Raw genomic sequence first — 17326 nt, forward strand, 5'->3', positions numbered from 1 at the left:
GGGAGGAGGGCCCTCACCCCCGGCGGCCTCGCGGTGGTGCCGTCCGTTACCCTTCCACCTTCCCTCCTCCTTCTCCCCGCCTCCCGCAAGATGGCGGAGGGTGCTGCACGGGGCGGAGGTGGCCGGCGCGCGCCCCGGTGGGCTTGAGGGAGGCCGGCGCGCGGGCGGCCCGCGAGACAGGTAGCGGCGGCGGCTCGGGGGGCAGCGCTGCGGGCCGGCCTCAGCGCCCGCCGCGGAATGCCCCTCTCCTCCCCGCGGGGAGCCGGGCTCGGCCCGGTGCTGAGGCGTGAAGCGCTCGGCTCGTCCTCGCCGAGCTCGCCCTTCTCTTCCTCCTCTTCCTCCTTCTCTTCTTCTTCTCGGGACTGGAGTGGGCGCAGGGCTCGCCGCCTTTACGCCGGGCCCGGCCGGCGAGGCTCACCCCATCAGGGCCGGGCCGCTGTCTCGGCGGTGGGGCCCGGCTGGGTGCTGGAGCCGCCGTGCGGAACCCCCGGCCCGGCCCGTGCTGGGCCCCGCCTCGGGCAGTCGCTGGGCTTGAGGGACCACGGCCCTGGAGGCTCCATGTCCGGGTGCCCCCATCCGGCCCCCGGAGGGAGCTGCTGTTAACTGCACTGCTCCTAGTGATCCTTTTTTTTATCGTAATCCCTCCCCCCCCCCCCCCCCCCCTTAATAACAAAAGACTTACAACGATCAAAAGTTAATATCTGAGACTTAATTGATATCCAGTAGCTGTACTGAACAGTATTCACAACTGTTATCCTGTGTATTCTCAGAAATGTATGAAGTTAATCTAAATAAATAGACCTTTCCTTTGGATTAGTCAATGAGACATTTTCTTCCCCCATTCAGATTAGTTCTTTTGGGGATTAAACACTTGGAGAGGAAAATGACATCGATAATCAAGTTGACTACGCTTTCAGGGGTGCAGGAGGAATCTGCCCTTTGCTATCTGTTACAAGTAGATGAATTTCGTTTTCTTTTGGACTGTGGCTGGGATGAAAACTTTTCTATGGATATTATTGATTCTCTGAGGAAGTAAGTAGTTCAGTTCATACGGTTTTTTTTTTTAATGTCTTGTCCTTTTCTGAAAGTTTTCAGAATACTGTGCAATGGTATGTGTATGGTGATGATAAATCCAAAATTGTTCCTTTTTTATTTTTTTAAGTATGTTTTATATGAAGGGAATTATGCTGCTGAAACATTTCCAGTAAAAACTTGGGTTTTTTTCTTGTGAGTTTAATGAGTTACATTTAGTAACTGTAATTCTCAAATTGTTCTGTGTTTGTTTTGGCTTGGATGTTTTGTGTTTTTTTCATAAACGTGACACAGAGCAGAGTTTATGGGAGACTGACCTCGACTCTAAACTAATTTAGAATGGTTAACTAAGTTTTAAATGAAAGAATCCTTAGTGTATGTAGGCTGAATACAAAGTGGTTCAACTCTTGCCTCTTGTTTCAAGTTGAATAGACTGTCAGTCAGGAAAACAGCTTTTGTTAGTTATCCCAGCCCTGCAAAGAAATAAACCTGTCTAGACTTTAATACTGAACTTCTGCAGGTTTACAGCAAGGAGCTTTGCTGATGCAAGGTTAGGACTGAAACATGGAAATTCCTGAAAGAAACTAAGCTTTGTGATGCTATTCTTATAGATTCACTTTTCTAGCATTGACACACTTGTAGCATTTGAATTCTTTTCACTGAGGATTATTATGTACTAAGGATAATATATAAAATTTTTCAAGTGTCTTATCTGAGAGGCAATTAGATAAAAATCCCCTTTTTAATAACAGCCATCAAGAAGAATGTGTGTGCCCCAGTTACTATGTGAGGGAACAAACAGCTTTCAGCCCAACTTGTATTTTCACCTGTTGCGTATGTTTCATGCCGTCAAGTTTTTCAGTTATGATAGGTAGTAAGTTTTTAGTCTGAGTTCTTATTTTATGCAACACTTTGCAAGAAAAAAAATCTTCTGTTTTTAAAATGAATAAAACACAAAAAACTTATGTGCCACTTTTCTTAAATGATATATTTGACCTTTTCTGTTCTTAGAGAAATATATTTTGATTTGATCCTTATCAATTTAAGGATTGTTGTGTCTTTGGTCCTGTAACTTGGTCTTTTCATAAGAAGAAAAGTTGTCTGTTTTAGGTTTTTAGATGTATAAACAATTTGTAGCATGTTTGCACTGATAATATTTCTGGCCCCTTAGTTAATGTACTTTCTGGTGTCCAAGTATATATTAAGGTCTTTCTAATCAAGAATTTGATGTAAAACTTCTGTCTTCCAGATCTTGAAATTATGTTTTCAGAAGTCACTTGCATTTTTAAGTACTTGAACATTTGGAAATATCTGTAACTTTTAATTATGATTTTTAAAACCTTGTTCTAAATCTGGAAGGATTTAAGTTCTCTTGTTTGGCATTTGGACTGTGTATGTATTCTCAAAGTAGCCATAATAGGGAGTATATAACACCATACAGAACTCTTTTCACCAGCTTCTGTTGTCCCTCTTTTTGTAGACACGTGCACCAGGTTGATGCTGTTCTTCTTTCTCATCCTGACCCTCTACACCTTGGTGCTCTTCCATATGCAGTTGGAAAAATGGGGTTGAATTGTGCTATTTATGCAACTATTCCTGTATATAAAATGGGACAGATGTTTATGTATGATCTCTACCAGGTATATTTAAGTTGATACTTTCATACACAACATCTTTGGTATGGTAGAGTGCTCAGGTTCTTGAATGCTCTATACTTCTTATTTGTTTTAGTCCCGCCATAACACTGAAGATTTCACACTCTTTACATTGGATGATGTAGATGCAGCCTTTGATAAGATACAACAGCTGAAGTTTTCTCAGATTGTGAACTTGAAAGGTAAAGTTGTCACCAAAATTTCAATAAATGACTTCTAGCGAAAGGCAACAGTGTCATTAAGAGTTAAAGTAACTTTTTTTTAAGGGGAGTAAGTTTTGAAATGTGCATTTTGCAGGGCTGATATTCAATAGCCCTGTGTCAGTCTATATCAGGTGAACGTTTGCCTCAGTAATTTTATGTGGAAATGGGTAGAATTTCCACTTAATGAGGAGGAGGTCATGCCAAAGTATATTTAGACATTGTTTCTTTTTTGTGTTTTTGTAACTTTTCTTGGAATTTGCTCATGTCTCTCAAAGGCATTTACTCATGTCTAGTGGTAGATACCTCGGAACTCTTCAGTAACGAGTAACACAAAGGAAAACTTTCTAGAGAATGAATAGGTTGCAGAGATTAAGTTACAGCATGTGGATGATTTACTGAGGAGGTCTTCACCGACTCTGAATGATACTCAGTGTAGCTTATTGCTAGGAACTGTGGCATCTGGAGAATCAGTAGCTTTTCACTCTTCTTGAGTTTAAAGATCAGAATGAAATGGAAACCCAGTTCTTGAACAAAGACACATACAAAGTGACCACCAGCGGCTTGTCTCTGAGATGCAGTATCTCCCAGTTCCTGCATGCATACTTGCCCTGTAATTTGGAAAATAGAAATGGGATGCCTTTCTTGAAAGGCTGCTGACCCTTTTTCAAGATATTTGTAGCAAGGCTATGTCTGTGCTGCCAACTTTTACATCTTAAAAGTAATTTTAGTGAGCAACTTTTTTAAAACACCCTACTTTTTTCATATTTAATGAAAGTGATTTGAAAAGACTCAATGGATGCATCTAAGAATGATGCCAAGAGTGGTGAAACATTGGAACAGGCTGCCCAGGGAAGTGGTGGAGTCCCCATCCCTGGAGGTATTTAAAAGACGTGTAGATGAGGCGCTTAGGGACATGGTTTAGTGGGCATGGTGGTGTTGGGTTGACGGTTGGACTCGATGATCTTAGAGGTCTTTTCCAACCTCAATGATTCTATGATTCTATGATTCTAAGAAGATAATGTATGTTTTAATTATTATTAAGGCTGTGCACTTCTGTTCAAGTTGGTGGAATGCAGCGAAGTCAGTCAGTAATGGTCATGGGTGGTCTAGTTTTACTCTGACAAAGATACAGGCTAGCACCAGTGAGAGGAGTAACAGTGCATTAAAAAAAAAAAATCTGTCATCCCTGACTGCAGCACGTGAACAACTTTCCTGGTATTGTTTGACTTGCATGTTTGTCATTCTGGAAAACTTCCAGTTTATGTAATTTATGTGTGTTTTTGTAAGTACCTAGACAGTGAATGATATAGGAAACATTTTGTGTTGCCCCAGAGAGGGGTCTGCCTTTCACCAGTGTGCTTGCTTCCATGTGATATGTTTGTTATATAATTTACTGGTTTTTAGGCCTATAGTTACAACAGCTCTGCAGTGCCTCTGAGTACCGGTGGGAGGTGGAGGGAAGAAGTGATCTTCACTTTAGTTTCTTTTTCTGGAGGCAAAATAGAAGTGAATTGCAAAAAATTGTGAAGTTACTGGTTAGATGGGAAGGACAGATATGTTACTGATTTTTCATACTTCATTTGATTTTTATAATAATAATAATAATTATAGTAATAATTCTGGAGTTCAGTTGTTTAAAATTACTCTCTCTTATTCAGAGTAATGGATTTTATTACATGTAATGTACCTAAAATATTGAAAACTTTTGTAGGCAAAGGACATGGTTTGTCAATTACACCATTGCCAGCTGGCCACATGATAGGAGGCACAATTTGGAAGATTGTCAAGGATGGGGAGGAAGAAATTGTTTACGCAGTTGATTTCAACCACAAGAGGGAGATGTAAGTTCAACATAGCAATATATATTTCTTAGACGTTGTGTTAGGTGTGCATCATTTAGCGTGTGATAAACAGGTATGGAAGTAGCAGTGCCTTTCCAGCGCTAAGACCACTAATTTTACTTGCATTCAGATTAATCAATTTGAAACAAGCATTAGCGCTGGGTTTCTTCATTCCTCTCCGTTTTATTTATTTGTAAGTTTGAAGCAGGAAACATTCAGCTACTGAGGAGTTTGATTTCTGTAAATGCTAACATCTGGAAGCTAGCTGGCTTGTTTTTTCTCATAAAATAGAAATGCAGAAAGTGAGATTTCGCCTTTTTTCCACAGCCATCTGAATGGATGTTCCTTGGAAATGTTGAGCAGGCCTTCATTGCTTATTACAGATTCATTTAATGCTACTTATGTACAACCCAGGAGGAAGCAAAGGGATGAACAGCTACTGAGTATGTATTCTGTTTGGGCTCGAAAATAGCAGTAATGTGATTTATTAGCCACTGTAAATTGTTTTTCTATGAGAAATTCATCAGCGTCCAAACTAAGAACCTTTATTAAAATTTAGCAAATTTTGAATTACTCTTTTCTTATGGTACTGATCCTGTGGGTTAAACAGTTTCCTGAAAACAATGAACTGTATTTGAAAACAGTGTACTTTACCCAGTATCAATTAGTCTCTTCTTAAGCTCCATTTTACTGTTGGGTTTTTCTTTAATAAAAGAAGAAAAAGAAAGAAAAAGTAGTATCAAGGCAGTGAGATCTTCAGAGCTACCAAGAAAACTCCAGCTCCCTTTAATTTTGGTGGAAATGTGGTTTTGGATCTCTTTTGAAGTTTAATTTATTTCTGTGTTCAATTTGCTTTTGATTACGATTGCTAGTGTGAGATAACAAACAAAAAAACCCAAGCCCCAAACATTCTGATTTTGGTTCAAAGTATAAGTAGGTTTTTGTTTTGTTTTTAATTCTTAGCTAATGTTTTGGAGACGTTACGAGGTGATGGAAACGTATTAATAGCCGTGGATACAGCAGGCAGAGTTCTGGAACTTGCTCAACTTCTTGATCAGATCTGGAGAACGAAAGATGCAGGATTAGGAGTCTACTCTCTAGCACTCTTGAATAACGTCAGCTACAATGTAGTGGAGTTCTCTAAATCACAGGTTTGTTTTGATTTTAACACGCAGTTTTGAAGAGGATAATGGGACATGTATGCAAAAGCATTTTGTTTTTAACAGTAAAAAATGGCTAAATACTGGGTATTTGTCCTTATTCTGTAGTGCGTGTTTGTGTCTTAGATCTTTTGATCAAGTAACACAGAGTCCAGTCATGGCTATGGGCATGTTTCTTGATACTCATTTCTGGTTTTATCACAAGACCTGTTAGCATAGTTTATAGCTGTTAAAAAAGAGGACTTAAAGTACTTGTTTCTGTGTTGTTTATGCCCAGCATTATTGCTGAGAAGCATTGACAGAATCATGTGCATATTGCATCCTGTACTTCATATCAGGTTTGTACATTATTGTAGAACTTGTATTCTTATAGATAACTTTTCCTTAATACGTATTTTAGGTTGAATGGATGAGTGACAAGTTGATGAGGTGCTTTGAAGACAAGAGAAACAATCCTTTTCAGTTCCGCCATCTCTCCTTATGTCACAGTCTGTCTGATCTGGCTCGAGTGCCTAGTCCAAAAGTTGTTCTTGCCAGTCAACCTGACTTAGAGTGTGGGTTTTCCAGAGATCTTTTCATTCAATGGTGCCAGGATTCCAAAAACTCTATAATTTTAACGTACCGCACTACACCTGGAACATTAGCACGATTCCTGATTGATAATCCTTCTGAAAAAGTTATAGATATTGAGGTAAGAGTTCTCTCTATATATATCTCAAAAGTTTTTTATTGTGGGCCATTTGGGGGAATATGAGCAAAACTGAACTTAGTTTCCTTTTTGATCTACTGGAAATGCTTCTAGTGGCGGAGGAAAATCTGAGGTCAGTATTTTGCATGTTTAACCAATTGTGGATAAACTTACATAAAAATAGGTCTCATTAGGAACTGCAGAATGCTTTTTGGTGGTGTGGCAAAATTAATACTCCATAGAGAAGCGCATGAAGTTACTTTTAAATATTTATCTTTAGACAACACTTTCCTTTGTGTTTTTGTTATAAGAGAAAAAATTCTGCTTGCAGTTGATGTACAGATCACAATATATGATGGATTATTCTTGCTGGAAAATACTCTGGTTTTGGATGAGGGGAGAATCAAGTCAAACTCATAGAATCATAGAATAGTTTGGATTGGAAGGGACCTCTAAAGGTCATCTAGTCCAACCCCCCTGCCATGGGCAGGGACATCTTCAACTACATCAGGTTGCTCAGAGCCCCGTCCAACCTGACCTTGAATGTTTCCAGGGATGGGGCATCCACCACCTCTCTGGGCAACCTGTTCCAGTGCTTCATCACCCTCAGCATAAAAAATTTCTTCCTTATATCTAGTCTCAATCTACGCCCCTTTAGTTTAAAGCCATTCCCCCTTGTCCTGTCGCAACAGGCCCTGCTAAAAAGTTTGCCGCCATCTTTTTTAGAAGCCCCCTTTAAGGACTGATAGGCTGCAAGAAGGCCTCCCTGGAGCCTTCTCTTCTCCAGGCTGAACAACCCCAACTCTCTCAGCCTTTCTTCACAGGAGAGGTGTTCCATCCCCCTGACCATTTTCGTGGCCCTCTTCTGGACCCGCTCCAACATCCCACCAGAATTAGAAAGATAAGCGAAAGCTAGGAATTAGAACACAATTAATTACTACTCTGCTTTCAAATTATTTTCAATAATTTATATACCTGTGTCTACTTCTGTCTGGTAAAAATTGTTAATTTATGGGAATCCCCTGTGATTGCAATGGTAACTTCAATCCTGATGATGCAGCTTTATTTTAGTTTAAGATTGGATTGGAAGCATTGAGTTACAGTATTAGACTATTACTAGAACTCAGTATTATTCAAAGTGACCTGTATTCTAATTTGATTTTCAGAAAACAAGAAACAAAACTTACTGTTGTTTTGCCTGCTAGTATGACTTTGCCAGGTTCTTCTGGTTTGATATTAGTGACACAAAAATTAAAAAAACACTGCTCATCTCAGAGTATTTGCGTTCACTTATTAGAGAGATATTTCCTGAAGACGTTTTAAGAAATTTTTGTAAAGCTAACTGATTTTAATACTTTTAGAAATGCTTTTCTGTTGAAGTAGACTCTACTAATTGATAACGTTGTCATGATGTGACACACCAAGGTGCCACACGCTTGCATAATCTTGTCATATATGACATACAAGTTGTACTTGCCCTTGGTACTATAGTACAAATATTCTTGTCAGCTGCATGTAGGAAACGTATTAGAATCATGTCAGCTACTCACAATAATACTAATTTTAATTCTATCTGCAGTTGAGAAAACGTGTCAAGTTGGAAGGAAAAGAACTTGAAGAATACCTAGAAAAGGAGAGACTGAAGAAAGAAGCAGCTAAGAAGTTAGAACAGTCTAAAGAGTAAGTATATTGGCTGTTCTTGCATTCTGCTGTTATGGTCAGAGTTGAGATTTCTATGTGATCATTCTGCTGCTTCAACCACTTACAGGGGTAAAAGAAAATCATAGTTTTGATAGGCTTGTCTGAGGGGCACCGAGGAATCGGGAATGATTGTCTTTAATCTGTTGTTATGATAGACCTGTTTCATCCGCCATTTGACTGTGAACTCTTTCTCAGATACGCTAACCAAGGACAAGGGCAGTTTGTTATGTCAACTGTTATTTTCCAGTCAGTGTGTTTATGTAATATTAAACCTGAAGGAAAAGAAAAGAAAGTGCTAGTGTTTTTGGAATGTCATTTCAGGGCAGATATCGATTCCAGTGATGAGAGTGATGCTGAAGAGGATATTGATCAGCCAACTGTACATAAGACCAAACACGATTTGATGATGAAAGGTGAAGGTAGCCGGAAAGGAAGTTTCTTCAAACAGGCAAAGAAATCTTATCCCATGTTTCCAGCCCCGGAAGAAAGAATTAAATGGGATGAATATGGCGAGATTATCAAGTATGTGGTAGTAATGCATACTAACATGTAGTAGCTATGAAATAATTAAAAAATAGAAGTAATAAAAATAAAAATCATCATTTTGTCTCTTTCGCAACACTGTTACATACTCTTTGAACTGCAGTAACTTTTGAACAGTTAGGACAGTTTGTGCTAAGTCTCACAGGAAGCTTATGATAACTTATGGTAGGATTGAAGCTGCAGAGTGCTGATCCTTGGCCTGTGTTCACACCTCTTAGAATGTGTTTCTATTCCAGGCTTTTTTTTTTTTTTTACTTTTATCTTATAAGATAGAAGATTTAATTTTTTTTAACCTGACTTTTTTTATGCTTTAAATTACACATAATTTTGATAAACTTATAATGATGGGAAAGGACATTGTTCATCCTAGAAAAATCTAGGACAATACTTGTCCTATTTGCATAAGAAATACTTGCTAGAAAACCTGAATTTGCTAGTATTTCCCAAGATGTCAAAGTTCTTTTTTAAGATAGGAAGGTGATATTTTCCAAATAAGCTCTGTTCAAATATGGAAATATTGAAGGCAAGTATAATAAAATTGTTGGCAATAACAATTCTAAAACATCTCAGTAGTAATAGGCAGCATTGTTTGTTTTTATATTATGTAGTGCTTTGGTTTTACTGTAAGACTATTAAAAGTAAAATGCCTTTCATTCTTTAGACCTGAGGATTTTCTAGTTCCAGAACTTCAAGCAACAGAAGAAGAAAAAAGCAAATTAGAATCTGGTTTGACAAATGGAGAAGAGCCTATGGACCAGGACTTATCAGATGTTCCTACCAAATGTATTTCTGCAACAGAATCTATGGAAATTAAGTGAGTGGCTTTGTTGTTGTTGTCAGTTCTGCTAGAATGGTGGCATGGGTACGGTGCAAATTGGGTAAAAGGCTAGCTTGGAATTAAGGAAGTGGGAAAGGGCTTGCTTTTTGGTTTTTTTTCCCAATCTATCAAAGTTAGTTTTTTGCTAGTCTTTCTGGGAGCACAGTACAGAGTCTTATGGTTCCTCACTCATAAGAAATTCGCAGTTTGTTCCCTCTCTGATGGAGACAAATGAAAGAGGAAGAACAAGCAATACGATAGTATGTTAGCATAGATACTCAAATGTATATATATTTTGTTAAAAGAACAACTTATTCAAATATGCCTATCTCATGTTTTGGATAACTATGTAAGTGAATTTTGGGAATTTATAGTGTTAAATACACATACATGCTGATATTTGACAATTCTGTATTTTACTGATCCATAAGATACCTTGTGCTGACAGCTTTTGCTGATGTAGAATAATTTCAGAATATCTTCTATTTTTAAATGAAATATTTTGGAGCACTCAAAGGTTTAATCTTTTAAACTAAAAAATGTTATTCTTGGGTTTTTAATTCAAACTAGAGCCAGAGTTACATATATTGACTATGAAGGACGCTCAGATGGGGACTCAATTAAAAAAATTATTAACCAAATGAAACCACGACAGCTGATCATTGTCCATGGACCACCTGAGGCCAGTCAGGACCTTGCAGAATGTTGCAGAGCTTTTGGTGGAAAAGATATTAAAGTTTACATGCCAAAACTGCATGAAACTGTAGATGCAACCAGCGAAACTCACATTTACCAGGTAAGGTACTGGAATTTGTTAGTTGTGTAACTACTGTGAACTGTAGTAGAGCTGTGTTGGCAGACTCTAATTTGGCCCTCCGTTCTTTGGGAGAGGACAGGCGATACTACCTATGTGTACGCTTGGTTTTGTGTGATCAAGACATAGTAGTGTTTTTCTGTCTTCTAGGTAAGCATTCTTCTTATGCTTATTATTCATAAGACATATTTAAAAGCTTAAACATGAGATCAGTGCGTTTTTACCTGTAGAGCAAAAGGCAAGGTTCGTGTCTATAGGAACATCAGTTTGCTTTACTCAAGTCTTAATAGATTTATAATGCCCATAGTTAGAATATCACTGTACACTACTTGCAATTCAGGATTCTTTTTGGAATCTGAAGGGGAGCCTTAGAGAGCAAAGAGGAAAAAAAAATCCTTCGTGCCTAAATAGAACCTAAGAATGAATATGTAAAGTTAGGAGCAAGTGAATGTTAAAAACAAATAAATAAATAAGATACCCCTGCCCCCCCAAAAAAGCTAATGTGATGGTTCATGGAAAGTGAGGTTATGATAATGTGTTGCACTGTGTTAATATATTGCATGTAATTTTCATGTTAAGCTCTAAATAAGAAAACTTGGATAATTTGTGTGGAGTATGTGGAAGTTGTGTATGGTCCCGATTCAACTTTTGAACTTGTTTAGAGGAAAGTCTCTCCCATGCACTTTAGGCATTAGTCCTTTATTCCTTCTGTCCTTTTAAAGTTAATAGAAAAACATGAGTAGAATTGTTGAAAGAGGTACTTCTGCTTCTTTCCAGAGAAAAATCTGTTACCCTGTAGGAAGTTGAAAGTTCCAGTTATTCAAAATTACCCAGTTCTGACAGTCTTAAAACAGCGGTGTTTTCTGTGTTTGGTTTGTTGGTGGTTGTGTGTGGTGGTGTGTGTTTTTTTTTTTTTTTTTTTTTTTTTTTTAATAAAGCTATGAGGATTGCTAGCATGTAAGAAATGACACGATTGTGATTTTTCACAAAATATTTATCTGAATAAAATTGTAATTGCTTCGTATTAAATTTCTTCTTTTATATAAAGGGGAAATGCAGTCTTCTGCATAGCTTTGGTTTGTTTTTCTGTTTGAAGCTTTCTGAACAGATGAAGTACACTGGAGACGTTAAATTAGAAAATAATAGATGTGAGTGGGGTATCAGAATCCCAGTGTCTGAGTCAACTGTGCTGCAGATGGATAGTTAGTTGCAGTATCCTTCATACAGTTGCAGCCTTGATTCCGCTGTGGGGATCATGCACAATCTCGTGTGGATAACAGTCTTCCAGAGTAGGGCTTTATTTAATGGGTTAAAGTCCTGAAATGCATCAGGGGAATCAGGATTAAGGTAATGTTTTTGTCACTTTAAAATCTGATATTTACAGCAGCCTTTACAATAAAATACTAATTATAAGGTTTTTTTGAGGATTGAAATTTGGAACTGCTGTTCAGTAACCTAAATGTACCTATAGAAACTTTCCTTACATTTACTAAGGCCAACTGAGGAACTCCTTGGCTGCAAAAAAGGTTTCTGATGTTTTAAAAGGAATTGATTGCTCTTGCTGTAAGTTTAACTCACGTTTGCAGTTGCATGGGTTCTTTTTTTTATTTTAACCAAGACAAAAAAGGTATTGATCTCCACTGCTTTTCAAGTTGAGTAGTGACATGAGGGTTATACAAATGATATTTTGAAAGTATAGAGCATCTTGCCTTGGTGATACCAATTCCCTCCTTTCCCTCCCCAAAAGAGTATGAATCAAATCTATGTGGAGAGACAGTGAAAGGAAAACTGCTAATTTGTAAAGCTTGAAGTAATAACTCTCTCTGTTTTCCATCAAACTAATAGCACTTTTATTTTTGTGCAACCCAGGTCAGGTTAAAAGATTCTCTTGTCAGCTCCCTACAGTTCTGCAAAGCCAAGGATGCCGAGTTGGCCTGGATAGATGGTGTTCTGGACATGCGGGTTTCGAAAGTGGATACTGGAGTTATTTTGGAAGAGGGAGAGCTGAGGGAAGATGAAGACTTAGAGATGCAAGTGGATATGCCTTCTTCAGACTCTAGTGTCATTGCACAACAGAAGGCCATGAAAAGCCTCTTCGGTGACGATGACAAGGAGATGTGTGAGGAGAGCGAGATCATTCCTACTTTGGAACCTCTGCCACCTCATGAGGTACAGAAATTATGTTGATCTGGGCTTCTTTTTTGAAAAGCTCCGTATTCGTTTGTCTTTTTCTAGTGCTTAGATGTTGATACTGTGATATTATTCAAATGAAAGCCTAACTGAAACTGGATTTTCATGTTTGGTTTTCTCTTTGTTAAACCTGGTACTGTTCTTTGTTCAGATTTTATGCTTTTCAGCAAGGATGATCTGTTGCGTCCACTAACAGTGCCTAGCATACAGTACCATCTATTTGTGAAGATAAGATTTTAATTAGCATGTTTCATATTTGTAGTTAGTACTTGCAGATTTAGAAATTAGTTGGTGTTTAGTCACTCTTGGATTTTACTGTGTTTTGTTGATGCTATGGAAAGTATTTCATATACTTGAGATACAGATCTTTGAAATTCATATGTCTGCTTCTATAGTAGTGATTTGAGAGTTCATTAAATTAATCTTTTCTATAAACTTATCTTTACTCTTAAATTAAAATACTTTGCATGTGAGTAGATACTATTTTATCTTTTCATAGAAGGCATTGTAATCACTCAAATCCTAGAATTGCTTTTTAAGATACTGTTGCACAGTCCTAAATGTAGTCTGTTCTAGGAGCTAGATAAATGCGGAGACAACTCTAAAGTCTGTTCAGATTCATGACAACTGTCATAGAAGTATGTACTGATCAGCATTACAGCTTACTGCAGCTCTGTCCCTGGCACAACGTGGCTTGGAAGAGGGATCTTCAATGACAGCTTTCCATTTGTCTTCAATGTGTGAGCAAAGAAGGAAACCTTTCCTTTACTTGATGGATAACTTCTAAGCCTTCTTATCCTGGAAATGTCTTGCTGCAGGTGAACAGAAATAGAACCAATCTTATCATTTATAGTCCTGTAGTCTAGGCCACGCTGCTGCCAACACAATGATGAGGAGACCTTTGGAAAAATGGAAGGTATTAAGTAGCAGAAGTATTAAAATTGTGTGTGTTGTTTAAAGGTTCTTGGACATCAGTCTGTGTTTATGAATGAGCCGAGACTGTCTGACTTCAAGCAAGTTCTCTTGCGAGAAGGTATACAAGCTGAATTTGTAGGAGGAGTGCTTGTGTGCAACAACCTGGTGGCTGTTCGCAGGGTAGGTGTTCTGCATCTTAAACTCTTTGCTAAATAATATTCTAAATAAAAATTAAGTTTCTCATTAGTGTAAAGATAATAAATTGAAACATGTCTTTTGTTTCAGACTGAAACGGGGCGCATTGGATTAGAAGGCTGTCTCTGTCAGGACTTCTATAGGATAAGAGACCTTTTGTACGAGCAATACGCTATTGTCTAAGGAAAGTGCTGCAAAGATATTTTTACTTGAACTTTTAAAGACAATGGGGATTTCTCCCAGTTCTGACTTTTTGTAGTTTTCTAATTTATACAGGGGAAACCTAATTCATAAAGAACAATTAACTACCCTGAACATGTAAATAACTGCTACTGTCGTTCTTCATAAATCTGTTGGTACATTCCATGTTGCTAACTTTCAAACTGTCATGACTTGCTGTCTCCCACATAACACATTATAAATGAGTTTGACTCTGAACCCTTCTCAGGAAAGGTTCAATTTGTCAGGAGATGTTTTGGTTTCATAGATTCTCTGCCAAAGAGTACAAAATATATAGAAGTCGTTCTTCTGTTCTAAAATAAAATTAGATAGGGAACTGTGGGTTTCTTTGGTTTTGTTCTTTTTGGGTTTTGTGTGGTTGGTTTTGGTTGATTTTTTTGGTGTTTTTTTTTTTTTTAATAACTTCAATTTAGGGGACAGTTGAGTTTTTTGTGGTTTGTTTTTTTGGGTTTTTTTTTTTTTTAATGGAGGTTAGTTAAAGTACATTTTTAATAGCCCACTTAAAGCTAGACTACCCAAACTTTCCCCCAGTGTTAATCTGGCTGCATCTTAATGTTGTATCTGCTCCATGTTACTGATTTGTTCCAGAACAGCATTTTATATTCTATATAAAGTATTAATCTGCAGGATCAAAAAATTACTTTGGAAAGGTACTCTAAGACGACTGGATAATATTGCCAGGCAGTTTAAAATCCAATAATTGTGTGCTTCAGAGTAACTTCTGTACAAACTTACAGAATTTGTAACTTCTAGCTTTTGCAAAATTATGCCAACTATAAAACCTTTTCTGAGTTCTTTAGACTTTAATACTTTCAAAGTCTAAAGCCTTTATCCATGCACTGCTGTTTGTTCAGAGTGCCATGAGCCAAGTTCAGGAAGATCCTTTATCTTGAAATCTGAGTTCATGTGATGTATTTAATGCTTTTGTGCCATGTTTCATTCCAGTTGCATGTTTTGTGCTATTTTTCATTCTAGTTGACAGTGGGACTTACTGTAGCTGCTGATGCTCAGAATTGACCTTACTTTTTAGGTGAAGATGAGTACAGTTTTGGGCGCCTTAATTTCTCAGAAATTAACTTATGCAAACAAATGGCCTCTTGAGAGTTTATCTAATCCTTTTTTCCCCTGTCCACGTGTGAACCACCAGCTTTGGCAGTGGAGGGTTGCTTGCTTGTTTTTACATGCAGCAGCAATGTAATATGCGCTCTCTGTGTATGTTTAAATAAAACCTTTTGAAACAGTGGCAAAAAATAGCCCTGTGGGCTATCAATGGAAAGATAATTTACTTTGCAATTCATTCTTGACAAATAGTTTTCTATCTGATCTACAGACTATTTATTCTGTTTAAAATAGTAACTTAAAACTAAAGACCATGTTAAAAAAGAAAACAAACCTGCTAGAACTATATACTAAAAATGTAAAAAACTTGCAAATTTAATGCTGAGTGAGAATGTATGTTACACAAAGAAAATCTTGGCTAGGAATGACTGAAGGGCTCCATGCTTTTTTTTTTTTAAAGTGTAGAAAAACTTTCCATTATATTGACAGCCAGAACTTCATAGAAATGCTCTGTTTTTGTAGCTGTTTTGTAGCAATGCTATGTAAATCTATATGATACTGGATGCTTGTTGGTGAATACTATTGTATTAGTATTGTTGCTGATACTAATGAACTTTTATAAAGTGAGTTACTTTGTACATAATCATATTGGCCTTAGGACTTTTAACTTGAGGGCTTAGGGTGGGCAGAGATCACACATGCCTGCATGGAATATGCTAATAAAAAACCCCTTAGGAAATCAAACTAAAAATAATGCTGTTTTTAAGAAAGGGCTGAAGACAAGACAGTGTGATCATAAAGCTTTCTATCAGTTTTGTTTGTTTTTTTAAACCTATTGATTCAAATTCAGCTAAGTTTAACAGAAGTTTAGTGTTATCAGTCACTAAATTCCTGTGTGTTCTGGTAACGAGGAGAACCCCAAATTAGTGCCATCACTTAAGGAAAAGGCTCAAGTATGAGCAAAACAGCTAACTGTTCTTAGTCTATTCAGCATGAGTGTGGCTTGAAATCAGACCTAGAAAGCTGATACGCAAGGCGATAGTAGTCATCTGAGTGCTGGGACTGGGGAAAGCTGGGTTTGTGGACAATTCTGGTGGTGAGAGGGATGAAGGGGAATACAGGCCATCTGTACTAAACATATCACAGGCTGCAGCTGCACTGTGGGGCAGGTGTGCTCCTCAGCTATGCATTCATTACTTGCTTTGGTTCCACACCGCTTACAAATTCCCATGAATTTGGTGAAGAGGGCTTTAAACTAGAGATGCCGGGGGAGGGGAACCTCAATCCATCCCACTCCTACCAGTTTGATGCCAGGGCCAGCAATAGGTGCCCAGAGCCTGGAGAAGGATCACAGGTCAGCAGGAGAGCGCCTGAAGAGCAGCACAAAGGAACTCCAGCCAGTAAGACAGCTTCATCGGGGGCCCAACTTAGATGCCTCTATGCAAACGCACGTAGCATGGGGAATAAACAAGAGGAGTCAGAGACGCGCGCACGCCTGCAGGGCTACGGCCTTATTGGCATCATGGAGACGTGGTGGGACGGCTCCTATGACTGGAGTGTTGGGATGGAGGGATACAGGCTCTTTAGGAAGGACAGGCAGGGGAGACGAGGAGGGGGTGTCGCCCTCTATGTCAATGACCAGCTGGAGTGCATGGGGCTCTGCCTGGGATGGATGAGGAGCCAACCGAGAGCTTGTGGGTCAGGATTAAAGGGAAGGCAGGGACAGGTGACATTAGGGTGGGGGTCTGCTACAGGCCACCTGACCAGGAAGACCGAGCGGATGAGGCCCTCTATAGACAGATAGGAGCAGCCTCACGCTCACAAGCCCTGGTCCTCATGGGGGACTTCAACCACCCCGACATCTGTTGGAAGGACAACACGGCAGGGCATGAGCAATCCGTGATGTTCCTGGAATGCATCGATGATAACTTCCTTCTCCAAGTGGTAGAGGAGCCAATGGGGAGAGGTGCTATGCTGGACCTTGTTCTCACCAACAAGGAGGGGCTGGTGGGGAATGTGAAGCTCAAGGGCAGCCTGGGCTGCAGTGACCACGAAATGGTGGAGTTCAAGATCCTGAGGGCACCGAGGAGGGCGCACAGCAAACTCACTACCCTGGGCTTCAGGAGAGCAGACTGGCCTCTTCAGGGATCTGCTTGGTAGAGTGCCATGGGACAAAGCCCTGGAGGGAAGCGGGGCCCAAGAAAGCTGGCTAATATTCAAGGATCACCTCCTTCAAGCTCAGGAGCGATGCATCCCAACAAAGAGGAAGTCAG

The 17326-nt window shown here is 38.9% G+C and overlaps 1 protein-coding gene across 1 annotated transcript; it reads left to right on the forward strand.

The window, feature by feature from the left end:
* Nucleotides 1–100: 100 nt before the first annotated feature.
* Nucleotides 101–15680, forward strand: CPSF2 (cleavage and polyadenylation specific factor 2). Its single transcript, XM_076345314.1, has 15 exons — nt 101–180; nt 847–1032; nt 2513–2672; nt 2764–2869; nt 4602–4731; nt 5059–5174; nt 5695–5882; nt 6292–6582; nt 8159–8259; nt 8602–8802; nt 9485–9637; nt 10211–10436; nt 12324–12623; nt 13605–13739; nt 13845–15680. The coding sequence occupies exons 2-15, from the start codon at nt 884–886 to the stop codon at nt 13935–13937; spliced, it is 2349 nt and encodes a 782-aa protein (XP_076201429.1). The 5' UTR covers nt 101–180; nt 847–883; the 3' UTR covers nt 13938–15680.
* The last annotated feature ends 1646 nt before the right edge of the window (nt 15681–17326 follow it).

Source organism: Aptenodytes patagonicus, chromosome 7, assembly GCF_965638725.1.
Source record: "Aptenodytes patagonicus chromosome 7, bAptPat1.pri.cur, whole genome shotgun sequence".
Lineage (NCBI taxonomy): Eukaryota > Metazoa > Chordata > Aves > Sphenisciformes > Spheniscidae > Aptenodytes > Aptenodytes patagonicus.

Bases quoted from the DNA above. Each gene is read 5' to 3' on its own strand.
- CPSF2 (XM_076345314.1), top strand. From the start codon at position 884: ATGACATCGATAATCAAGTTGACTACGCTTTCAGGGGTGCAGGAGGAA. The intron at 2,870-4,601 runs GTAAAGTTGTCA...AAACTTTTGTAG, and splicing joins TCAGATTGTGAACTTGAAAG to GCAAAGGACATGGTTTGTCA. The intron at 10,437-12,323 runs GTAAGGTACTGG...TGTGCAACCCAG, and splicing joins GCGAAACTCACATTTACCAG to GTCAGGTTAAAAGATTCTCT.